Source organism: Cucurbita maxima, unplaced genomic scaffold (assembly GCF_002738345.1).
Source record: "Cucurbita maxima cultivar Rimu unplaced genomic scaffold, Cmax_1.0 Cma_Scf00049, whole genome shotgun sequence".
NCBI classification, from domain to species: Eukaryota; Viridiplantae; Streptophyta; class Magnoliopsida; order Cucurbitales; family Cucurbitaceae; genus Cucurbita; species Cucurbita maxima.
Genome location: NW_019272065.1, coordinates 47,226 through 72,309, shown reverse-complemented (window position 1 = coordinate 72,309; position 25,084 = coordinate 47,226). Strand labels below are relative to the sequence as shown.

Here is a 25,084-nt window from a genome sequence, read left to right as displayed (position 1 = left end):
GATTATTTTAAAGAAATGTTTTTTTAAAAATATCTTTACAAAGATTTATACGGTAAAAGTAAATAGAAAATTTTAGCGAAATGGTATAAAAAGAAGGCAGTCATGTTACGTCAGCTGGTAAATATTCGAAATTTTTAACCAATTCAGTTGGTAATAAATTTACCTCAATTAATAAGAATTGAATACCTTAATTTATTTGTTTGTGTGCAGTAAAATGTGTTGGTAAAATTTTGTAATTCTCACAATCAATAGCTGCCTCATTTTCAACCAAGTTCATAAATACCCCCACAAAAATTAAATAAGCCCTCAAAAGCAAATCCCACCCAGTTCTTCACCCTTATAAATAATCCCCTGTTTCTTTGCATCAATGCCCCTGCAATCCCAAGAGTTCACAAATTCTCCCCTGTTTTTTTCTCAAAATCACTTTTTTTTACCACAGGTGACCCGAATTTCCGTTCTATCATCATCTAAGAATTCCGGTTCGAGAAATTCCCGAATTAACGAAAAACCCATTTGAATTTTTTGCAGATAATTTGAAGATGAATCGAAGAAACAGTAGAGAAGGAGGTGCACCGAAGCTGGAGCTGAAACTGAACCTGTCGCCGCCGAGAGGAGGAGGTAACAGAGGAGTGGAATCGCCGAACCGGTCAGCCACCGTGTCGCCGACGTCTCCGCCGAGCTCATGTGTGTCGTCGGAGGCGGCGAGATCGTATTCCAACAGCCCTGAAGCGGCGACGATGATGCTTGTGGGATGTCCACGTTGCTTGATGTACGTGATGCTGTCGGAACAAGACCCGAAATGTCCGAAATGCAAAAGCACTGTCCTTCTCGATGTTCTCCATGATAACACCGCCGTTAAAACCAGGCAATCCTAGAGAGAGAAACAGACAGACAACAAACATGGAGGTCTAGAGAGAGAAAACGAGTTCCACATAGTTTTTTTTTTTCTTTTTCTTTTAAATGCATTTGTCTCTGTTGGGTTTTTATTTATTTTTTTTTTTGGGAATTTTTAGATTTTCTTAAATAGGAAATTAGAAGGGAAGAAGAGGATTTTAGAGAGAGAAAGAGAGAGGGATAGTTTCGGGATAACGACAGAATTTTCTCTCCCTTCTTTTAGCACAAGGACTGTGTAAACCAGCGGTTAACTGCAAGTACCAAATGTTTTCTTTTTACTTTTTTTTTTTTTTTTTACATCAAAATTATTTTTTAAAAGTTTAATTAAGAATTAATTTAAAAAATTAATTGGTTATTAAAAATATTACGTGGAAATATATATAAATAAATTTATTATGATAGAGATGGAAAAAACGAAAAAAATAAGGAAGGAATTAAAGAGACGGTTCGAGCATTGAAGAAAAGAGAGGGGAAAATGAGTAAAAGAGCAAATATAATGTAATGAAAAGGAAGCATTAAATTAAGTAACATAAATGCAACGGTAATTGAGACCGTTGAGAATAATTGAACCAAAAATAATAATAATAATAATTCGTAATAATCTTAAAAATAAAATAAATTAAATTGAATTTTAACTCTATTTTTTAAAATTAGGTTCTATTGGTAATATTTTAATGCTTTTATTAGTTAATTATTTTTTTCCTTTTTATTATTATTATATTTTTGTAGTTAGGTAGGTATGGGTATTTTCTAGGTCTTAGATTTTGAATTATTTATGTGATTTATTAATTGGTTTATAAGTAGTTTTCAAATGGATGAGGTATTAATTACACCACATGTTGAATTTAATTCGCATTTCTCTAAAACTAATTTATTTAATTACACGGTTTATTTGTTTATTTTTTTTCTTTTAATTTTTTTTAAGTAAAGAAATTGAATTCATATTTTGGGCCTTGCAAGCCCATTGATGACTCCAACTCAAACTCGTGAATGGATTGGGCTTGGCTTCTTGGGCCTACATCAGGCTTCAAATTTTGGGTTAACTTTTTATTTTATTTATTAATTTAATTAATTTTAGTTTAACAATTCTATTTAATTTAATTTTGTTGGAAAGTTTGAATAAAATTTAAATCTATTGAGCTATACACTCGAATTAATATATATTGATTATATTAATCGTTTAAATAATATACAATATTAATTCAATAATTAATAATAATCTAATTTTTAAATAAGAGGATTTTAATTATATTATTGCAAATAAAATAATAATATTTATTATATTATTATTTGAAGAGAGTTAAAAATTGCACGGCGCCCTTAACTGGGCTTGTTAAATTCTCAATGTGGAACGTGAAATCGGGAGCTGTATTACTTCGCGCGCATTCTGGAAGACGAGAAGGTATGCTTAGCCATACCAATCTTGAGATGTATGCTGGTAATTTTAATGGTTTTGATGTTTAATCTATCGCTTTAAGATTTTCGTTTCTGTCAAATCCATTTTAGTTCATGAACTCATGATTGTGTTCAATTGGTTGATATATTTTATTTTTTGTAAAACTGAAATCTGTTGAGCTATAAATTTATGAAGGATGATTAACAGGATGTTGTTAGGATTGTGGAGGTTGTGAGATTATAGGTACTATGAAGAATTCTGGATTTAATTTGACATGGTTAGGGCAAAAGTTTGATCACATTTTCCCCCTTTGAGTTAGAATATTGTATTTGGGGTAGCATCATCATCAGATATCGTGATCATTCTTTTGGATTGTTATTGTAAATTAGTGACAATTGACATGTTCTTATTTATTTGATGATTCTTTACACAGTGCTAGGATCTACCGGTTTTATATCGCCAAATCCATTTTTTATTCCCATTCCTGCCTATCCCCTCAATGCTGGATGATATGGGAATTAAGCTTTAGGATATTACCCTTGGTTCCTGCGACTTACATCCAGTGGTTCTTGTAGGAGCCGATTTTTGGCTTCAAGACTTGATGCCTTCTTTGGTTTATACACATTTATGAGAATGCACTAAGATTTGTGGTATTTATGCTTCATGTAGTTACAAGAAGAAGAAAGTGGCTACTCTTGAAGAATATAAGAATCTACTTATGACTAATACCACAACGGTGACAGTTATGTGGTTCATATTAGCTTACCATATTGGCATTTGCTTGAAAAATGTTAAACCATTCAAGTAAAAGTATAGAGAGTAAATGGATTCTTATCCTTGATGATAATTGTGATGTTGAGATTTGAGAATGACCTTTAGAATCTTTGTTCTAGAATGGACAATTAATGGAGGTGAGTTTTTTTTTTTTTTTTTTTTTTTTTTTTTTTTTTTTTTTTTTTTTTTTTTTTTNTTTTTTTTTTTTTTTTTTTTTTTTTTTTTTTTGGTTTCTATTCATCTATATGGGTCAATAAGAACCATGTAAATAGTAAAGGGCAAAGAGGGAATGGGTTCAAGCTTTGGTGGCTGACCTACCTGAGGCTTAATATCCTACTAATTATCTTGGAAATCAAATGTTGTAGAGTTAGGTGGTTGCTGTGTGAAAATAGTTGAGATACGCTCAAGTTCGTATCTCAAGTTGGCCCAGAAGGAGACACCATTACGGTAACTTTGAATCTCGAGGAGCTTGGATAGAATCCAATGGTTAGAAGAAACCTTAATGATAGCTCGGGAATGAGTTTCTCTCTTTCCCTTGCTAAAATATTTACTCCCAGGATAAATGGTTGGAGAATATCACGAGTGAAGTGAGAGGAAGAAAACAAGAACACTTCACCTCAACAAAACTGAAACTCATTTTATTCTTAACTCTAAATTGAAGTTTCAGAACCAAGACTGCAATTTCATTAGCAAGAACTATAAGACATTCTAGTGAAATTAAGCACTCTAATCATACTAAAGTTCCCGATCCATTAACCAAGTTAGTTTTGCCTCTCTAGAGTCTAGACTCTTAATTTTGACTCTCCAAATTCCTTCTTGTTCTCTAGCTGAGCACTTACTGAACTATTTTATTTGGCATTTTTATGAGGCATATATGAACAAGTCTCATTGTGTATGCATTCCAGAATACTGAGCACAGGAACTTTGATTCTACTCTGATGTACTGACAACTCTGAAGTCCTTCGAGTCCATACAATTGTTATTTGGGTTTGTATTTACATACTAGTTCTTATGATATGTTTAAGAAAAACATTGAATGACTTTGCAGACTAGCTTTCAGGTTAGGAAAGTCTTCATCGGTTGAATAATCGTTTCTAATTTATGTCGGAGTCTCATATTGGCTAAATAGAAGGAAGATCATGGGTACATAAAATGAGGGAGACTATCTCTATTGGTATGAAGTTTTTTTTTTTTTGGGAGAACCAAAGATCAAACCACGAGAGCTAATCCTCAAATGATGTTACCAGAAGGGGCAGAACTGAATTAAATCCTCGTAATGTCACATTTGTGACGTAATATTCTAGTAAGGTTCAGAAATAGTACAAATTTGTTTAAGAAGCTAAATGAAGTTTTCTCAATCTTTGGTGAATGTTGTTAACTCGGAAAAGTTTATTTATATCGAGACTGATAGCATAACTGAACTGAGCTTCGTTCATGGTACATGTGGGAGATTTGAACTAGAACTTTTCCTTTTGGTCTAAGATATACATTTTAACGAATCTAGTTGTGCTCAGATCCTTATGCACGGGATACGTTATTAATTTAATCTATATTTTTACAATTTTTTTAATGCTTTTTGACAATTATGTTGTGATTTTTATTGTTTATTGTTATGGATAGAAAGTCAGATATCAACCTGTCACTTCTGCAATGGGTCCTACATTCTAAGATATGTATAAAGTGAGTTGTTATGGGTCCTATCCTACTTTTGTGATTGCTCTCACTAATTCAATCCTCCATTATTAGGAAATATATAGTGCAGACACAAATGCAGATTCAATCCTCTATTTGTTTTAATAATGTATTAGTTTACATTATTTGTAGCATTATTAGAACTTAGATCTTATAATAATATATTTCCAGCTATCTCTTTGGATTTTTTAAAAAAATAATAACTTCACTAAGATCTTCTTCTCTCCAAATCCATGTCAAATCAGGTACCATTCTTGGAAGAAAAAGAAAAAGAAAAGATTGTGGGTCATGAAGCCATGTTGTGTACTTTGTTTGGTTGCTCTCCAAATGGAAAATTGAATAGCCAATTGGAATGGTGACCCTTAAAACATCCATGTGCACCTTTGGACCACCTTCTCCTCTACACTAATTCTATTAGCTCCCCTAACCCTACCTTTTCTTTTCTTTTTTCTTCCAATAACTCTGTATCGAGACCCTATTCTTCTAGTCTTTTTTAGCCTTCGGAGAGCATTTGCGTACCTCGAGGCTTGCTCTAATTCAAGAGACAACAAGAGTTTTACGCTAAATATACGAGTTTTTGATTTGTAGACTTAAACCTAAGACCGTAGAAAATGTCTCAAAATATCCTAAATTTTATTCTCCAAAACACTTGTGATAACTTAATTAATCTATTCACTAGTTCTATCTCCATGCCCAGAATTTGGAATTCAGATTCGACATTGATGACCTAGACGTTTCACTACATCTCTTGAAATATGACTTTGTTACCTACTTATCTTAAAGTGTTTCTAAAAGTGAAGACTACCCCATGAACCAACACAGGTCCTTTTTTATAGCATATTTTGTTCTGATTAACACCTTTCTCGAAAAAATTTTAGGTCACTCACTACAGGAATGCTCCAACTTTAAAACCGCATTTTGTTTAGTATAGATAGTAACTATCAATCTTTTAAGCATTCTTAACTATTGTATTTGTAAGATCAAAATATCATTATAGGAAAATAAAATAAAATTTTAGTTGAAGTGTATCATATGTGTTTCTATCGATGACGTTAAATTTTCGTGTCATACAAATTCTATATCTCGAATAATTAAATTCGATATCAAACACAATACACGTGACTTAGAAATACAAGTCTACAAACTATTGTACAAGAAATATCCAATAAATTTTTTTATGTAAAAAATTAAAAGAAAAGATAGAACATGATGTTGTTTGATTGGTTTTTTTTAAGGGGAAAGTGGCCATGTTCATATAAAACAAAAACTTTCTCCTCTCACAAGTGAAGGAGATAGGAGGAGGCATAAAGATTGGGCCACCTTTGCCAATGTCGACATCAAACACTCCCAACTTCCAACCTTAACCTAAATTCAACTAAACACAACCAACATCTTAGGTCTTTTAATGTATTTTTTTAATTATTAAAAAAATGATAAATCTATATCTCGGAATAAATGGTTCAATTTTGACCTGAAGAGTTCTGATGTCGATACTTCGAAATTGAAGAGCTTCCATATCGGTACTTCGAAATTTAGTAGTCTAAAGTAAATTTGTATAAGAGGTAGAAATTTGAACCTACAATCTCTCGAAATCCCACCTTGATTGAAGAGGGGAATGAAACATTCCTTATAAAGGGTATGGAAACCTCTTCCTAATATACACATTTTAAAATTGTGAGATTAATAGTGATACGTAACGAGTTAAAGCGGACAAAATCTGCTAGCGATGGCCATGTGCTGTTTGAAATGGTATTAGTCATATACTGAGTAGTGTGTTAGCGAGGACGCTGGCTCCTAATGGGAATGGATTTGGAGATCCCACATCGACTGGATAGAGAAACTAAACATTCCTTATAAAGCGGTCGACAATGCATAATGAACTAAAGCGAATAATATTTATTAACGATGACGATATAATTATAAGTAATTTAAACTTAGGTTAGAAAAAATAATTAGAGTCAGAAAATTGTACTTGTCCAATAATTTGTCCAATTTTAACTTAAATATTCCATGATAAATTTAGTTCAACTAATTTTGTATTATCATCATTTAATCGTCATTGAATTTTCAATATGATAAAAGGAAAATTAATGTTTGGTGCGTTGGGTAATACTTCCATTGAAATTTTGTTTTTTTAAATCCAATTTATAATTATTATAAAATAATTAATACCTAATTAATAAAGCTTAGTGATATTGAAAAATAGAATAAGAAAATTAATGTATAAATTTTAAGGTTTATATTTATTTGTTCTAGTAATTTCAAATAAAAAATATTTAAAGAAATTAAAGCAGGTTTAGTCCATAATCTTTTAAAAGTACCTCTCCAGTCAAACGTGGTATAGAAACAAATTAAAACGAAAGCTAGTGTGCATGTGAGGTCTTAATTAAAGAAGGATTTATAAATGAACTGAGACTACATCGGATTATAAAAAATACCGCTTATACCAGCACGCAACGTGACCATGTTGGAGTGACTATGTCGTCGGAAAATGTTGGGCCATCAAACATCAAGTCCAAATTTCAAATCCCGATACAAATTTTAGACCTAAGACATTACAGTTGAAGTGGTAGGTAAGACAACCAAACCGAAATCCCAAATTCGACTACTTAGCTCCAACCACATCGGGTTTTTTTAATCCGAACCCATAAGTCAAAGACCTCTATAATTATTTTTTTTTCTTGGATTTTTACAATATATATATATATATAAAATACATGTGAGCAGTCTGTATGTATGATGTCTCCCTTCCACAACCCCCTCTGACTCCGCCATTAATGCCAATCAAAGAGTTCATCTTTTCCTCATAATTATTATTATTATTATTATTTTATTTTAAACTCTCTCAAAAAATGGGGAAGAAATTGAAAAAGCTTCCAAATTTGGTCAACAAATCTCCATGGCTATGGCGTTCCTGCACCCAATCAAGAACCCTCTCCTTTCGGATCTCAAACGACATCTTCAAAACCATCAACTCAGCCTACGAAGAAGACGACATGTCGGATGATGAACAAATCGAAGCATTATTAAGAGGGCTAAGCCAGAGGCAAGGAAACAGGCTATTTTTGGAGCTGGAGGAGACCAATTCCATAATGGCGGCGGCGGCGGCGGCGGGGGAGGTGGCCGGAAACTGCCAGGTTCCGTTCAAGGAAAGTGTGGCTATGGCAATGGATTCAAAGGAGCCTTATTTGGAGTTCAAGAAGTCAATGGAGGAGATGGTGGAAGCTCATGGGTTGAAGGATGATTGGAATGGGTTGGAAATGCTTTTGAGTTGGTATTTGAAGGCTAATTCTAAAACAAATCATGGGTTTATTATTGGAGCTTTTGTGGATCTAATGGTGGGTTTTGGAGATTATTCTCCAAATTCTCCTTCAACTTCTTCATGTTCTTCTCTTTTGTGTTCTTCAAGTTCCTATGATTCTTGTTTTGGAGGCCCTAATGGTAGTAGTAGTAGTTCTTCTTCCACCTATGTTCTTGCTCTTCCTTCTCTCTCTTCTTTGTTTGAACTCGAGTAGGAAGAGATCAAACAAAAAAGTGTTGAATAAGATTTTAATTTTATGTTTATTCAGTTGAACTATGTTCAAGTTGATATCTATTAATTTTTTTTAAATTATAAATTGAGGATTAGGTGGAGTTTATTAACGTGTTCGATCTCATATTTGAGGTAAAGGAGATTTTGACGAAGGGTTCCGAGACCAAGATCAAGCGGTTCATGTGAAAAGAATTTAAGGATTGTTCAGTTTTACTTAGCCCTTACCGTGCAGCTTCGGGACGAAAACCTTAATACTTTGCTTTAAAAATACATTTGAAAATCAAAAAGTTTTTTTTTTTAAACACTCTTTTTAACTTAAAAGGTGTTCAAAAACATCTTTCAAAGTTTTATCAATATTTTTAATTTTTTTAAAAAAAAACTTTATTTTAAACTTTTTTTTAAAACTTCAAAAAAAAAAATACCAATAAAATTTTAAAAATAATATTAAAAGAGGCGTAACCTTTATTAAACATAATTTGATTTATTATTATTATTATTATTTTAGTTATAAAGGTTAAAGAGTAATGTTATCTTTCAAATTTAAAATTTAAAATGTAAGAATATTTTATTAATTTAGTCAATAAAAAAATAACAAAAATTACTTAAAAAAACACAAAATCATAATTTAAAGTGAAATAAAACCAAGAAGTATTTAATGATAAATGCATTGATTTTCTCAAGAATTAAACAAAATTTGTTTCCTTTTTTTTTTTTTTTTTTTTTTTCATATTTGGGCTTTGTACAAACATAAATCCATTAGAATAATTATGACAAAGATAGGCNTTTTTTTTTTTTTTTTTTTTTTTTTTTTCATATTTGGGCTTTGTACAAACATAAATCCATTAGAATAATTATGACAAAGATAGGCCCTATATTATATATTAATACCCATGTCCGAATCATTTTTTATTAGGTTGACAACGAGATAAAAGCAGACAATATCTGCTGACGATGGGCTTAGACGGTTACTTGTATGTATATAATTAGGACGAATATATCCTCATGCATATGAGTGACATGTTCAAAATTGACTGATATTAGATGAAATTGAATTTTTTTTCTTCCTTGAGTTAGAAATGTACGAGATTGAGGGGCTAATTTTTGGAAAGTTTTGCTTTAAACTCTTTTGGACCGATAACTCGGTAGGTCTGGCTTTTCTTAGTTTTTAGGTTTGAGTTCGTATGAGCGGAGTTGAAGTTTTGAATAAACCGACTTTAAAATAAAAAAAATAGTTAATTTTTATGGATATAAATAAAATTTAATGTACTTAAAAACACCAAAAAGCTACAAGAACCCATTCTCTATGTCCCTTAAAAACCCAGCAATGGCTTTTCTTAAAGTAAACTCATTAATTCTCTTTAAAAGTAAGTGTTTAGTGGGAAAAACCCTATCGGTAAGGATTCACCCGAAACCGAAATCAAGAACATTGTTCATTTGACTCGATTACTCGATCAATTCAGACTATCCAATCTAAACTATAAAAGTTAAGTTGAGCTAGGTTTTTTTTCTCGATTTGAGCCGGTTGACATTAATTTTGTAGAGTCAACCCAACTAATTCGAGAAAACAAGGGTACAATCTAACCCTACTGTTAAGATTATTATAAAAATTAAGAATATTTAATGTTTGTAACCAATATTAGAGCTGAGGTATGAAGGTTTGATATTCGTTAATGATTAATTTTTATAAATATTAATTAATAATGGTTGATAAGATTGTTTGAGGTGGATTTTGAAAAGTTTGATGTTAGAAGATAAAATGCGATTTAAATTCAAATTGAAATTTAATTAAACCCAAATTCAATTGTGAAGGTCATGTGATGGCCATGGCCTTACACAATTGTGGCTAATGGAAGCTGAGTTTATGTCACGTGCCAGCATTTTGTAGAGGGCTTTTTGGGTATTATATTTTAACAGTTTAAATTATAAATTTAGATATATATTTAACATTTTTAAAATTTTAAAAACTAAAGTATGACCGTTCACTAAAATCATGTCTACATCTACAATGACTAACTCATTGTAAGCAGTTATTGTTGCATTTTGCTTAAATTCTCATATAACACTAATTTCAAATTCTCAAATCTTACTTTCAAAACTCTCTTCGAAATCTCTCTGTCCTGTTTTCTAAAACTTTCTTTTTGAACTGGGCTAGAGGCTCGAGTATATGTCGCTTGGCGTAGGCAACGTAGGAATGAATAGACTTAACTCACTTGTTGCTGAGAAATGAGTGCCGCACAATCGTAAGTCCACTGCCATCAAAGTGCAAAAATATCAATCAATTCAATCCAACTTGTACACAGTTTGAACTCGGTTAAGAGCTTATTTGGGTTGAATTTGTTTTAAATAAATAAAAAATTTATGAATTAAGTTGGTTCATAAATTTGTGAAGATACTGTCTCTTACTTATATATCTATAATATTCTATATAGTCAAATATAAGACTTTGGTAACATTCATATTCATCGCTCGTAATACAATTTATTTTAAAATCACAATAAATATTTAATTTTAATTTTTTTTAAAAATCAATAAATTTTAGAAAAAATAATAATAACGAGCGCTCGAGATGTTTTTGACCGATTAGAAAGAAAAAGAAAAAGGAAAAAGAGGCATGTTTGAAATTAAGATGGGAAAGAAAAGCAGTAAAGATGTTAGCCACTAAGCCAAATTAAACAAAGCAATGATAGCAACAAAATATTTATATATATATATATATATGAGTATTGCATGTTAGGATCGCACAACAACACATACACTCAATCTATTTGAACGCAAACAAGAGAAAATGCAAAGAGAATATTGGCTAAAAGTTGTGTATGAATGACTATACATATGTATAGGAATAAAGAATCCTAATAATATATATATGGTTTAGCTTACTATATATAACTATTTACCGAATATACTTATAAATGGCTCATCTTTCGTTTTCATGGTCCCTCGTGTTTTCCATTATTTTTGTCTTTTCATTTGGATTTGACTAACTCTTTAAACGGTACCATACCTTTCGTTTCCTTTTATAAAGATTGATCGAAAACATTGATTTATGTTTCTCGTGATCTAAAACTAGCTTCATCAACTGTTTTCTTAATAGTCATTTTTTTTTAGTGATTTGTACTTGCTCCATTACTTTATTCCTAAAAGTCGTCCAATTATTTGTCGTTCATTTTAATTTTTAAAATTAGAAGATGCGGAATTTATAAAAAATGAGAGCGATTTCACCCAAGAATGTATATCGAATCTGAAAATCCAAAAAATTAAACTGGCCCAACTTGAATCATAAGGTTGAGTTGAGTTAGCTTTGGTTAACTTTTTGAAACTGAACGAGTTTGGTTCGAATTTCGAGTTAACCAGTCCAACACATTAGTTTTTTTTTTTTTTTTTTTTTTCTTTCACATACGATAGATCTCGCTCTTGCACGGCCACTTCACAAATGCCAGACAACCCTCGCAAAAGCTCTCGTGCTTCCACTTGGCAACACAACAGATCTTCCTCTTGCACTTCGTAGACGTACCCTCACAGACCAATCATTCGTAGCCAACACCTTACACCCTCATCCAGTCATCCCACGCTCGTTGCTAGTTGCCCATCACAGTCACACACTTCTCTCGCTCCTACAACTCGACAATCCAACTTAAAAACAAAAAGTTAATGAAATTTTCTTCTATTTTGGTTACGATTGTCTTATCATAAATTAATTAATGAAATTTTATTGTCCATAATCAAGTAATATTTCATTGTGAAAAAAGGGTGATTTTTATTTTTTTAAAAAAATAATAAATTATAAACTCTCATTTTCCTTTCCCATTAAAAAAAAAGTAAATAATTAAATTATATAAAAAAATCATAAAATATAAAAACAAAAGTTATATTCTCTCTCTTTTCATTGGCATCACAAATATCACTAACTTTTATGTCTTATTATTATTATTCTTATCTTTTATTTATTTATTTATTTATTATTATTATTATTTTTTTTTTTTTTTACCTTTCTCGTTCTAATATATATATATTTGTCTTGTCTTCCAATAAAATAAGGAATTAAAAAATTAAAATCATTTTGCAGAAAACAATAAAAAGTTAATGGATGAAGTAAAAAAAGGCAATGTAAAGGTAATAATACTATTTTTTTTAATTTTTTTTTAAAAAAACTGACACTAAAGTAAATATATATTGGAAGAAAGAGAAAATTCAAATGGTTTGCATATTTTTAATGATTGTTTGAATTTTTTTTTCTTAATAAAAACAAAAAAAAAAATTGATGTTCTTTATTATTTTTATTATATAAATTAAAAAATTATATTCATTTCTAGAAATTGTGAAAGAAAATAAATATGCATCCTTTTATTTTTAATTTGTTCAATTTAATTTAATGTCACATACATTTATTATCGACTAATTTTAACCATGAAAAAAAAATTATAATTGGAAATTATTAAAACATTACTGATTAAATTAAAATTATAAGACAATAAAGAAGAATCAAATTAAACATGTACATATTTTTAAAAATATTAAATTTTTAAAATAAAAAATTAAACTGGTGTTTCAAGGTAAGAAATCGTACCATTTTTTATTTTATTTTGATGTTTAAAAATGGATTTTGACCGTTAAACAACATATTCATTGCCTTTTTAATATTCCAATTGGTCCATTTTACAAAATTCATATTAATTTATTTTTATTTTTAATTCATATACCGTAATTCTCACAAAATTTAAATATTTTATTCTCAACAAGATTTATTTTTAGATATTATGCATTGATATTCTCAATAAATCATACATTGGTTGGAATTTTATTATTATTTTCTTTATTAGAAATGTTTATATATAGTTCATACATATCCAAATTAAAAAAATTTATACTACTTTTATATAGAGAGAGAGAGCATGAGAAACCATGAATTTTTTTATTATTATTAATATCATTTTAATTAGACAAAAATAAAAAATTTAAATAATAACAAAAAGAGCTACAAGATCTCACATAGTGTATTTTTTAAAATAAAACAATATTTTAAACCGTTAATTGGAGGTTGAATGTGTTAACCAATATGACTATATAAATCAGGTTAATATTTAATATTATTTAAACCAATGATCGGATTAATATTATTTAAATTAATCCTATAATGTAGTAAACAAAAAAAAAAGGGTGTATTTTAAGATATTAAAAATAAAAGAATTAAAAAAAATGGAAAGAAAATATAGTAAAATTAAATATAAAGGAGTGGGAGAGACACTCATAGAAACAAGAAAAGTGGAAGAGAATTTTTACGGTTGAAAAAAATAAAAGCTTTTTTTTCAACAAAAAAGAAAAAGAAAAAACGAGATCTTAAATTGATCGGACGGCTAGGATTCAAAAGCGGAAGATCGGAAGCGAAACAGGGGACCTGGCGGAGAAAACAGAGTCCCAAATCTCAGCGAAAGCCCTAACTATAATTCCATGGTGAGAAGGCGAATTCAACTGCAAGAAACAACGAAGAAGCCCTCGCAAGTCGTCCTTCGAGTAAATCTCGTTCTCCAGAATCATCTGGACCATCGAATGCCGGAAATCCAGGTACGGATCGTCGGAGTCCTTCTCGATGGCGACGCTCTCGCCGCCGCTTCTACCGAAGCCGCGGAAGGTGATGGAGGCTCTGGTCTCGGAGTCGGAGTCGGAGAAGTGGTGGAGGGAAGGGGATTTGGCGGAGGGCTTCGGCTTGAGGTGGAAGAGGTGAGACAGCTTTGGTCTGCAGATGTTGAGATCGACGGAGAGGGAGGTGAGTTGGAGGTTTCTTGGGCGAGTAGCCATTGATGAAGGATGAGAGAAGAGAGCGTATTGGGAATAATGGGTTTAACAAAACCGTTTGCGGGAATTTATATTTGGACGTCGCTGTCGTTCGGATTTTATCGGACTCCGCAAACCTCTACTTTTTCTTTCTTTCTTTCTTTATTTTCTTTTTTTAATTTAAATTCTTATTTTATTCTATCTGGATTTTTTGGTTTCTAAAATTTTCAATCCAAATAATAATAATTTTTTAATTTAATTTCAATATATGGTTAAAAAATTATCTTATAATTAAAAATTATTAAAGAATAAATAATTATAAAGTAAAGTAAAGATATGTATATACAAAAGCAAAATTGTATATTTAAAATTAATAATAAGTCATTCAACTCAATTTAGTATGAGAATTTATAACTTAATATATAAAATTTAGAATAATTGAAAGAAAATAATAATAATAATAATAATGATTATATTTATTATTATATTTAACTAATTTTTTTTTTAAAAAAAAAAAATTTTGAAATAATTGTAGGAGCCAATTTTAAGCTTCATAGAGAGTAAATTTAGACAACTAAAAATACATAAACAAAAATGAAATAAAACGGTAAAAAATTATAATATTTACCTTAATCTTGGTTCTATGTAACATTTACTTTAAACTTATTGAAAGTATCAAGGTAAAAAATGGTAACATTTATCACTTATTTATGACTTCAAAGTAGATTAATTCCATGAGTTTCAAAAACAAGATGATTTCTTGGATGAACCTATAAACATTCTGATATTCGACACTTATTCAAACGGACTCAGTAACCCAATGTGTGCTTCCATTGTTCCTTCCTTGCCTTCTATTTTCCTGTTTGACGACATGAGGTTTCTATAGGAATGATAGTGTATGGGGTGACGTACGTTGTCGAAAAGCATGCGCTGCTACTACAAAACGTTAAGAACGAACATCCGATATAAAACACAAAGGAAGTCTCTAATGGAGTAAGAAGGAAGGAATGAATGAATCTGACCTTAATCTGAGATGTGATTCTTGATCAAGCTTGCCACATGTTGAGCAATATAGAGTGAGCCAGCTTCAGAGCAGCAAAATGCATGTGTATGACCTTCCCTTTCGACTGATACATCCATTTCCGGGATCTGCTTCGATATCTGTGGAGAAAACAAAACTCAAACAAGAACAACACTAGAACTTGAATTCACTATATCAGTTGCAGTTTTAAGCTTCAAATTATTACTTTTTCAATCCTGCTATTTGAAGTTGTTCACGATGCATAGCAAGGAGTTCATAATATTTCAAACCGACTATCATTGTACTTTCTAATTATTAGAATCGCACAACAACGCATACACTCGATTTAGATGAACACAAAGAACATCAGAGAGAAAATGCAATTGCAATGAGAAATATTGAATAAACATTTATATTGATGACCTCAAGTATGTACTGGGAGAATAGAATGCAAAGAGTACATTTTCAAAACACTAATGTCAGTTTGCTATTTTACCAGATATAGCTTTTTACTATGCATAGCTATTTTTAACCATTTGTGTAACATATATAACGATGTATATCCATTGATTAAACTCTTCATAACCTAGCATTAATCACAATAAAACGACACGACGATAATATTTGGCAAACGTACATGCATGCAGCAGAAATGATTGATAAAATGGAAAAGTGGTTCTATATCCTACCTCCTCAAACACATGCATTGGAGCCCAGTGGTCATCCATACAGAACAAAAATGATAATTTCCGACTCGATTTCTTCATGAATCCCCAATCTGGTGTTTCTGAAAGCTAAACAATGTCCATACACAATGAGATGAGGAGATTCGACTAAATATTGATATTACGCTTTGTACTGCCACGGAAACAAAGACTTCAATGATACAAATGTCTGATATGAGCAACAAGTGTTAGGAGTGCCATGGTATCCAATATATACTAATGCGATTTTTCATAGTGAATACCTTCTCGAACTCTGTCAACGCCATAAATAGAATATTTCGCATGACATGGTACTGTAGAACACAAAGATAATATTCCAAATATCAGAACAGACAGTCATTATCCTAGAATCAAAATTTATAGCAGTTTCAAGAGGATACTAAAAATGCATATAATATAAATAATACATTAGATTTCATTTCACCTTTAGCAAATAAGTGCAAGCAGCCTCACTTGCAGTTCTGGACCATGACTTCCCAATAGTTTTACCCACAACAAAACTTGAAACTCGGCTCGGTAATACACCCAACAGTGCGACAAAAGATGAAAACAAAGTTGATAGAAGACGGGATCTGTAGCTCAAAAGTGTCTTGTCAGCCTTACAGTGTAATATTAATCTTTGGCAGAAGAAAACTGTAACAGCCCAAGCCCAAACCTATCGCTAGCCGATATTGTCCTCTTTGAACTTTCCCTTTCGGGCTTCCTCTCAAGGCTTTTAAAACGCGTTTACTAGGGAGGGGTTTCCACACCCTTATAAAGAATGTTTCGTTCTCCTCTCCAACTGACGTGGGATCTCACAAAAACAATATAGAAGATACACAAAACTGAGAAACTCTCTTAAGGCTGAGTTTGAACCCATTGAAGTGGGAAGGGTTTTAAAAGGGTCATATAATCAGAAAGATTGAAGAATTTGATGACAATGAAGATGCAGGAAGGCATAATTCATGTTATCAGAACGAATAACGGGCATACCCTGCAAGTTTCCCAATTAAAAATTGCTGACGAGATTGTCTGTTCACCATCATAAATGGATGCAATCCAATACAATACACCACCTATGGGTTCAAGGAAAATTTCCATAACAACATTTCTTGAAAGATGGGAATACATAAAAAGCACAAAGAGTTATGGCAATACCCGATCTTGGAACTTGCGGTACAATTCAATAGAGATATACGATCCAATAGAATGCCCAACCTTCAAAGAGAACGAACAGGTCAGCTACCGAAAAAACAGTCAGTAACGAAGAACTTTGCAAAATTGTAACAAGTTCATTCTTAACATAAAAAGTGAAATTGTCTTGGTTTAGTTAACAAGTGACAAGAAGAATATGAGCACTATAACCAGCAACTATTGTGTAAGGGTTAAACTAGAATCAAATTTTAATAGGGTTGTAGTGGCTTACTAATAAAAGAATAACTCATTTATATTCAGATGATATCAAAATAATACAATTTTGCACTGTGCGACTCTTTTATGATTATCGTGTACATCGATCATAAACTTTAATCATAAAGGTATAATTACCAGTAGCAATGGAATGTCTTTACTCTGTAATTCTTGTCTGACAAATTCTATCTGCAAGAGAAAGATGAATCTAGTTCAGCCCCATATATAAAGAAATGAACAATAATCCCAATTGCACAGCTCTCTTGGACATTCAAAATGAAGAACGCTCGCTTATAAAATAACTTCAGTATTTTCATCGACCACTTTCGACCTTGAGCTATCAACAACAAAATCAAATCAACAGAGAAAACAGACAATTACCTTATGATCAATTTGTTCTTGTAATGAAAATAACCTTCCACCTTCCCAGTCCTAAAACAGAAGAAACATCAATATCCATTACAAACTTCATTATATGCATCCGAGCAACATAAACTCATTTGCAATTTGAAGCATTAAACTTAAGCATAATAAACAAGAGCCTCCAACTACATAGAGCCATTTATACTTCATATATAAGAATGCAGTGCACAAAACATCATTTCTAAAAGAATTTGTCACTCGCCAGAGCTAAAATGCATAGCAGATATGTACTTTATACGACCAATGTGCAAGTACCTTCGTCGTTTGAGATAGATGACCAATAGCTGATAGTATACAAAAGGATGGCCAAAAAAAGAAAAAGTATCAGCCCAGATGTAAAAAAATTAATGTTATCTATAAGAACAATGCCAACAATTCATGTCTTGCCTGTAATAGATACACGGCCCCCAAGCAACTGATACAGGGATTCAACAAAATATTTATAAAATGAAACAATTCCTGTCTTAGAACAAAACCCATTCAGAAATTATGCAAAAAACAAAAGAAGCATCGAAATCCCAAATCAACAAAAGCATATGCACCTGGATTTCCAGGTATGAACAATACGTGCAACGATGGATCATCCGCATGAATCTCCAGCAATTCATTAGTATAACTAACAAAATCCAGAAACGAAAGGCGATTTAATTCATGGAAAACCACAATTCCAAGAGAAATTTCAATGAAAAAAACGAGAATCGAATACCCTGATACATTGCACAAACGAAACTGCGCGCGCCATCTACTAAAAGGATTCAGAACTTCTTGACCCATATGGACGAACGCAGACCTAGAAAATTTCTTCAACCTGAATGAACAATTGGGTAACCAAAGAACCGATGAAAAGAAAAACGGAAGATTGATGGATCGAACGGTGAGTGAAGGAAGATTCAAGAACATGCCTTCCCTCTACTTCTCTAGAAATCGCCGCAATTCATATTATCTTCTCTCGATTTTCTATCAAAATGAAGATTCTAATTGAGAATGAGAGCACTGCCAGCCACCACCGTTCTAATGTCTCGTACGTGAGGTTTAAATTTTTAAAATTTTTAATTGAAGAAATTGAAGAAAATATTGATGAAAGTAGGTTTATATGCCTAATATTTGGTAAGGTTGGGAAGAATTATTAAAAATTTAATTAAATTAAATTTAGTTTTTTGATGATTTAGAAATAAAAAAAAATAAAAAATAAATAAAAAAAAAACAAGAAGGAAATTTTATGTGGATATGTACTTATTGGGCTTTTATCTGGGCCTTTAATTTTGAGCTTTTGCATATGTTTGAGCCCAGCCCAGCCCACCTCTCCACTTCCTTTATTTATTTTTTATTTTGTTAACGACGATATAATTCAATTTTTTTTTTTAATTTTAATACAACAGTGAAATTGGAAAATTTTGAATAAGGAGTGGAAGTTTAATGTATTTTAACCTAAATAATAATAATAATAATAATTGTTTGGAATGAATTTTAAATTTCAATCTTATTAAATTATTAAATTTACTAAATAAAGCAATATTTTTTATTATGTGATCTTAAAGCAAAAGTTTTTTTTTTTTTCATTTTATAAATATATTTTAAAAAAATGAACTTATTTCTTAACTTAAAAAAATTAAACTTCCAAAAATGTTTTAAAAAATACATTAAATTTATTTTACGCCAAGCTTGGATATCCTACGTGGCCTTTTTCCCCCTCCCACGTGTGTGTAATACGTGGTAAATTATTTATTTTTTTATTTTCCTGTTTCCGTTAAAGTACTTACAAGAGTGTAACTGACTCATTAATGTAGAGATCCGTCCACGTTGCAAGAAATTTACAGTTAATATTTAACCTTATTTTAATAATACCTTTAAATTAAAAATTAAAAATAAAATTGAGGATTTATTATACTATACTGAAAGAAACTAAAATTGAAGCCAATTCTTACTTCCACAATGGATTTATGTGATACGGCGGCTAGAACAACTCCGTAGGCATTCATAATTCTTGATCATGACGGACGAACTACCCCGTGGTTTGCTTCGAGAACTGGAGCCAGTGAAGTATTGCGCGTAAAGTGAAGCTAGGTGTGAACAGAAATATGACAAATTCGAAGATTCAACTAGAGAAGTGGAAGAAAAAGACGTGTAGCTGACAAGATGGTAACGCGATGCACGATCAATGGAACAATAATGTAGGCAAGAATCCATTCAGCATATTAACTTTAAATTTGACTTTGACTAAGCCAAATTAGGGCAAATAGGCTTAAATCGACCTGGTAGAACTTTAAAATTTGAATTTAAAATTTATCAAATTTTAATTTACTCTGAAACAAATTCCATATCGAATTCGTTGGTCTTAAAATCACGACTCAGATGTTTGTAATTGCCGGAAAGCTGTACAAAAACGAAGAAAAATCGATGCAAATTAATTAGAGAGATGGAAATCGAAACAGGAATTTTTTGCTGCGAATTTATTAGAATGTTGAGATTGAATATATGAATGTATTTGCGAAAATAAATTATCCTTAGGGATTGGATGCAAATTTCTGTATGAGAATAAAAGGGATTTATACAGCGGAATCAAATCCATCAATCTCCATTACAGCGGCTGAGGAAGTCGGCGTCGATCTAGGTCAATTACAGCGGTTGAGTAAGGCGTCACAAGCAAATGCAGAACCGAATGACTCGGACTATGGCCGGAATGATACTACCTCTGATGAATCCAAGACTATTAGCGATCGGATTCGCGGCGGAGAATCGGAGCCAGAAACGGTGGAAGATATTTGAGCCGGTGGAATAGGAAGAAGCGGACATAGGTTGGAGATAAGCCCAAGCGGCTTGCTTAACGAGGCGGTTGCGGATCGAAATTTCGTAGCCGGAGTTGGCCGGAGATGCGGCAGTGGGAGAGTTGAAGGCGGCGGAGGGGAGGATGTCCTTGAGAGAGGTGTAGGATTGAAAAGAGGATTTGGAGGAGAGGATCCTCAAGTCGATCGGAGAGGACAGAGGAGGGGAAACGGCGACGTTTGGTGGGGGCATGATAGCGGAGGAAGGAATCGAGGTTCTGCGGTTGAGAATCGAGGCAGGTGACGACGGCGCTGCGTAGGTTTCTTGTGCGGCGGAATCAGCCATGGAAGTTAAAAAAAGAAAAAAAGGTTATAGAGAGAGAATAAGATGGTTATGGTTTTTGGTCAGAGGAAAAGTGGCAAAACTCGGCGGCTTAGCATTTGCAATCGTTTGGCCGTACTCATCTCTTGCTGACGTGTTATCCTTTTCACTTCTTTTTTTTTTTTTTTTTTTTTCCAATTAAATAAAATTATAAAATCAATGAGTTGACCAGATAAAAAATAACTTGATCCCAAATATTTAAAAATTAACAAATGGTTTCTTTTTTTATTTATTAGAAACAAAATAAAAAAAAATTATGAAGGTCTAATAACTATGGGATTTTTAAAATAGAGTTTATTTTTATCTACTTTTCACGTTTTTAAAATCTAAGCCTAGTTTTGAAAACTTATAAAATAGATTTTATTATATAATTATTTGAATTTTTTATTTTTTAAAATGGTACTTATTTCTCTATGACTAATTTCACTTTTATTATTAATAATAATAATAATAATAAATTCTTACTCAAAATCTAAAATAAAAAAAGTATTTTATTTTTAGGAATGAGTTTTTTTATTACTTATAACAAGTCAAATAATCTCGTAATTAGAAATAATATTTTATAAACTTGATTTTAAAAAATCAAAGGGTCATCTTTAAATTCAAATATTTTTCTCAAAAATTAAAGTAATTATGAAAACTTAACTTGTAAAAATTAAAAACAAAAAATAAATTTGAAATAAAGTGACTTTCCACTTTTAAAAAGAAATAAGAGGGTCGATTTAAAAAGAAATAATATTTTTCTCACAAATGCACGATAGGAACACGAGAATATTAATATACAGGTAATTGGGCATTGTCCAATTTTAAAAATCCCTGACCCCACATCAAGCTTATCAGACATTTTGAGACCAAAAAATGGAATTAGTTAATGAAATTAATTTTTTATTTATAGATTGAATAAGCAAATTCATGAATATATTAAAATGCCCAATAATATTTAAACAAATAGATTAACTATTATACCAACCCCAAACTAGTACAATCAGCAATTTTTTGTCCCATTCGACTCAGATCTCCACCAAACTTAGTGAAAGACAACATACTAAGATATAAAGTTGGGGGATCCACGCAGGCTAGATGGGTCAGTGCATTGCCTTTAAATTTTCACAGCCAGCTTACGCATGGTTCGACTATTTTGACTATTTTTTCGAAATAACTATCTAACCTCACTTCATATAGATGTCATTATAACCGTACGATAATAACCTCACTTCATATAGATGTCATTATAACCGTACGATAATAAATTCTAAAGAAATAACCACCATGATTTGAATCTATTCCATCTTGTCGTTAAAACCAACTCCAACCGACTAATATTGATTTTGAAATGATCAAAATCACTTATGTCATATCAATTGTCACTAAGATGTCCTAAATTGATTCGCCCCTAATGGAAGGAAGCAGCATCGAAGAAGTTTTTGATAATAATAGACTTTATGGAGTTCTCTAGGACTCTGGCTTCCACAATCTTCAGCTAACAACAAACAGCTAACTCAAAACAAAATTCAACCCATTGTCACAAGATTTCAATTAAATCAAACTATTTCTTCCTCTTATCAGATATCCCAAACCCCTTATTGTTTAAATGGATTTGAAACTGAAGATTAAAAGGTTTACCAGTGCATTGATGCTCTTGCTGGCCTGATAATGTCTGGAAACCTATATTACCATCTGCATCCTTTCAAAAGTTTGCTTCTATTTCCTGAAAATGATCCGAGTTCATCAACAGTCAAACAGAAATGAGATTGGCATGAGATTACATATGCAAATACTAACCTCCAAATGTATTCTTTATCATGCTTGGAAAATTTCCACAGTATATTTCTTGGGCTATAAAAATTACACTGTACAGTTGAGCTTGAGTTCCAGTAAGATTTAACTTTTTGTGTGGCTACAAATCAACATCTTGAGGAGTAATGAGGATGGGAACAGGTAGCTAATGGATTAAGTCGGATCTGCTTCTTTGTCACCTTTGTCTTAAGTTAACATCAGATGGCACTCCGCCCCTCTCTGAATGCGGGCTTACTGGTCTTGGCCTTTGGGCGCTAACATCAGATATTATAAAGTCATGAGGAACCATATCTGACTGATCCCATACAATATCTGCTATAGCTGAAGTGAAAGAATTCAACTGTTTTTTCTATGGGTTCTCCCCTTTTTGAGATTTATTAAGACGTGCATGACAAAACGGTAGTTGTAAGATAATTTTAAAGAAGGATACTATCTGTTCTCCACATATCTGTAATGCTAACTTCAGCATCTGATAACAGCCAGTAATCTGCATCATTCTGCAATAATATAGTAGAAATAAGCTGAAGCTAGCATAAATAGATTTTGTTCAAAAGTGTGTCCAAAAAAAGAGCATGTAGTCGCCCTTCTGAATATTTAAGGATGATATGCTTACATCAATTTCTGAAGGCATAATCTTCATCATTCCACCAGGAAACTCGTTTGAACCATGCACATCACAGATGCTGCTGTACTGGGACAGTTGAGCTTGGGGTTCGATTTCGTTTCTACCGCTCTCCCCAATAATTGCTTCTGTTGCTAGATGTTCGTTTGATCCTGAACTGGAAGCATGTAGGAAGCTACTAGGTGTCTGGACCACATTCATCTCCTCAATTTTTTCCTCGAATTGACTAAGAAAAAAGGAGAATTTTTAGATGAAAAACAATTAAATTCTTGTTGACATAATAAATGGTAGCAGTTACGAAATAAGAAAGACTAGAAAGGCAGGAAAATGGATAAATGAACCATCACTTTAAGTAGCTCCCAAAGGAATATAATCTATTGTAAAGATCAGCCCCTGAAGAGGACAACTCAATGATGTAGAGAAAAGGATACCTGACAAGATATACATCAATAGGACCCATCGTGCTCCTAAGAACTATTCTATATCTTCTCTGTGGATCATCAACAGCCTAGCATGACGAAAATGAGAACATTCTCTGAGTTATCAGATAAAAGGGAACCAAAAGAATATCAAGCATAACAAATAGCTTTCTTAAAACTTTATGCCCATTACTTCATCGGGATCAGGAACTTCCAATGTGGTTCCATGAGGAGCTTTAATTGCTATCAGCGTTTCATTCTGCCCAAAAAAGAATAGCTAGTTTCATTAAAACTTGTAGCAAGGTGACAAATTATGAACTAAAATGTGTACATACATTTGATTGAACTCAAAGTGACTATTTCGTTGTGTAAGCCAAACATGAGAGCTCCTCGCCTCCCAGAAAACCTCTAAAATCTGCCTACCTCACTCGTACATTCCCATAAGCTATATACATCAATCTTACCCACCCCCACACATTCATTGCTTACTACTTTGCATGAGTTAATCTGATCTCCTTACTACTCTCTCTTTTCAGCTCTTCTCACACAAATACGTATGCTAAATGGCAGGCCCAACCCAGTTCTGGATAAGAAACATTGTCTTAGTCAAAGAACAAATATACAAGATGAATTGGTAAAAGATGTCCTTGTACAAATGATAATGTTAAGCTAAATCCTTTCTGGTGATGCGGTGCGAGGATTTTGTGAGGCAGTTGTACAGTTATAAGGGTTGGAATACCATCAGCGACTTTGCTGTAAAATTAGAGAGGTGGGACATCAACAAGCATGAGCGAGTTGACATCATCCCTTCTTAATGTAAATGGTAAAAGATGACACTGAGTTATTTTAGGAGATTAGAGACCACACCAAATCTCTTCCAACAAACTATCCATCATTAATCTAGAAAATTTTGGGGAGTTTCTAATTACTGAAGCTGTCCCTGATGTAACGTAGGCATCCTTCTTTCTCCTCACTGCTTTGTCTGACCTCTTCCATGAAAAAAACCATGCATCTGGTTACACCTTTATGTAAACTGGTTGGCTCTACCCTAACTAGACCTCATCTAACACGAGATCATCTAGAATTGACAAATTTAAATACACAGTAAAAATTATCTAAGTTTATAGTTTTCTCCTTCAACCATATGAATTGCACCCCATAAACCATACTGGGGCATTCAGATTGAGAGGAATAATAGTGTTTTGAAGGACCAGAAGTGATCTGGGATAAAAATTTTGTCTTCCCATCTAATCTTATCATTTTGAACGAATGCACTTTTTGTACAGTTAATAGTTGGCCTCTCCCTGTTCGGCGGTCCTTTTGTATACAGTGTATATCCTTTTATATTCTTTCGTTTATCTCAAAGAAAGCCGTTTCTTTTCAACAAAAAAAAAAAAAAAAAAAAAAAAAAAAAAAAAAAAAAAAAAAAAAAAAAAAAAAAAAAAAAAAAAAAAAAAAAAAAAAAAAAAAAAAAAAAAAAAAAA

General features: G+C 31.9%; 5 protein-coding genes and 2 long non-coding RNA genes across 11 annotated transcripts in view; 3 read left to right on the top strand and 4 right to left on the bottom strand.

Annotated features, from left to right (window-relative positions):
* Window positions 1–316: 316 nt before the first annotated feature.
* Window positions 317–1,172, top strand: LOC111471221. The gene is made up of 2 exons (XR_002715167.1): window positions 317–439; window positions 529–1,172. It is a non-coding gene; the product is annotated as an uncharacterized LOC111471221 (long non-coding RNA).
* A 1,036-nt stretch (window positions 1,173–2,208) lies between these two features.
* On the top strand, window positions 2,209–5,351 carry LOC111471132. The gene is made up of 2 exons (XR_002715160.1): window positions 2,209–2,332; window positions 5,002–5,351. It is a non-coding gene; the product is annotated as an uncharacterized LOC111471132 (long non-coding RNA).
* Window positions 5,352–7,515: 2,164 nt separating this feature from the next.
* On the top strand, window positions 7,516–8,281 carry LOC111471130 (transcription repressor OFP15). The gene has a single exon (XM_023116822.1). It carries the CDS (start codon window positions 7,609–7,611, stop codon window positions 8,269–8,271), a length of 663 nt encoding a protein of 220 aa, XP_022972590.1. The 5' UTR covers window positions 7,516–7,608; the 3' UTR covers window positions 8,272–8,281.
* A 5,197-nt stretch (window positions 8,282–13,478) lies between these two features.
* On the bottom strand, window positions 13,479–14,143 carry LOC111471131 (transcription repressor OFP6-like). The gene has a single exon (XM_023116823.1). The coding sequence runs from the start codon at window positions 14,082–14,084 to the stop codon at window positions 13,650–13,652; it is 435 nt and encodes a 144-aa protein (XP_022972591.1). The 5' UTR covers window positions 14,085–14,143; the 3' UTR covers window positions 13,479–13,649.
* Window positions 14,144–14,668: 525 nt separating this feature from the next.
* LOC111471128 (lipid droplet-associated hydrolase) lies at window positions 14,669–18,665 on the bottom strand. 4 transcript variants are annotated; one of them, XM_023116819.1, is made up of 14 exons: window positions 18,521–18,665; window positions 18,325–18,426; window positions 18,161–18,234; window positions 18,006–18,077; window positions 17,874–17,902; window positions 17,577–17,627; window positions 17,334–17,384; window positions 16,944–17,003; window positions 16,779–16,861; window positions 16,231–16,378; window positions 16,049–16,099; window positions 15,771–15,875; window positions 15,083–15,221; window positions 14,684–14,996 (listed from the first exon to the last, which is right to left on the bottom strand). In XM_023116819.1, the coding sequence occupies exons 2-13, from the start codon at window positions 18,390–18,392 to the stop codon at window positions 15,084–15,086; spliced, it is 930 nt and encodes a 309-aa protein (XP_022972587.1). In that variant the 5' UTR covers window positions 18,393–18,426; window positions 18,521–18,665; the 3' UTR covers window positions 14,684–14,996; window position 15,083. The 4 variants fall into 4 exon arrangements, with proteins under 4 accessions (XP_022972586.1, XP_022972587.1, XP_022972585.1 ...); XM_023116817.1 differs by having other exon boundaries at window positions 18,325–18,540; window positions 18,591–18,631; XM_023116818.1 differs by having other exon boundaries at window positions 14,669–14,990; window positions 18,325–18,665.
* A 1,590-nt stretch (window positions 18,666–20,255) lies between these two features.
* Window positions 20,256–20,726, bottom strand: LOC111471276. The gene has a single exon (XM_023116999.1). The coding sequence runs from the start codon at window positions 20,724–20,726 to the stop codon at window positions 20,256–20,258; it is 471 nt and encodes a 156-aa protein (XP_022972767.1).
* A 1,362-nt stretch (window positions 20,727–22,088) lies between these two features.
* The window catches only part of LOC111471127 (transcription factor E2FA-like), a 12,285-nt gene continuing 9,289 nt past the window's right edge, over window positions 22,089–25,084 (bottom strand). The window contains exons 10-15 of one of the 2 annotated variants that reach the window (XM_023116814.1): window positions 23,794–23,859; window positions 23,613–23,689; window positions 23,173–23,407; window positions 22,990–23,056; window positions 22,545–22,880; window positions 22,089–22,470 (exon numbers count right to left, since the gene is read on the bottom strand). In XM_023116814.1, coding sequence (XP_022972582.1) covers window positions 22,735–22,880; window positions 22,990–23,056; window positions 23,173–23,407; window positions 23,613–23,689; window positions 23,794–23,859 — 591 coding nt within the window. In that variant the 3' untranslated portion in view covers window positions 22,089–22,470; window positions 22,545–22,734. The remainder of the gene's footprint in view (window positions 22,471–22,544; window positions 22,881–22,989; window positions 23,057–23,172; window positions 23,408–23,612; window positions 23,690–23,793; window positions 23,860–25,084) is intronic. The other variant, XM_023116815.1, reaches the window with a different exon arrangement.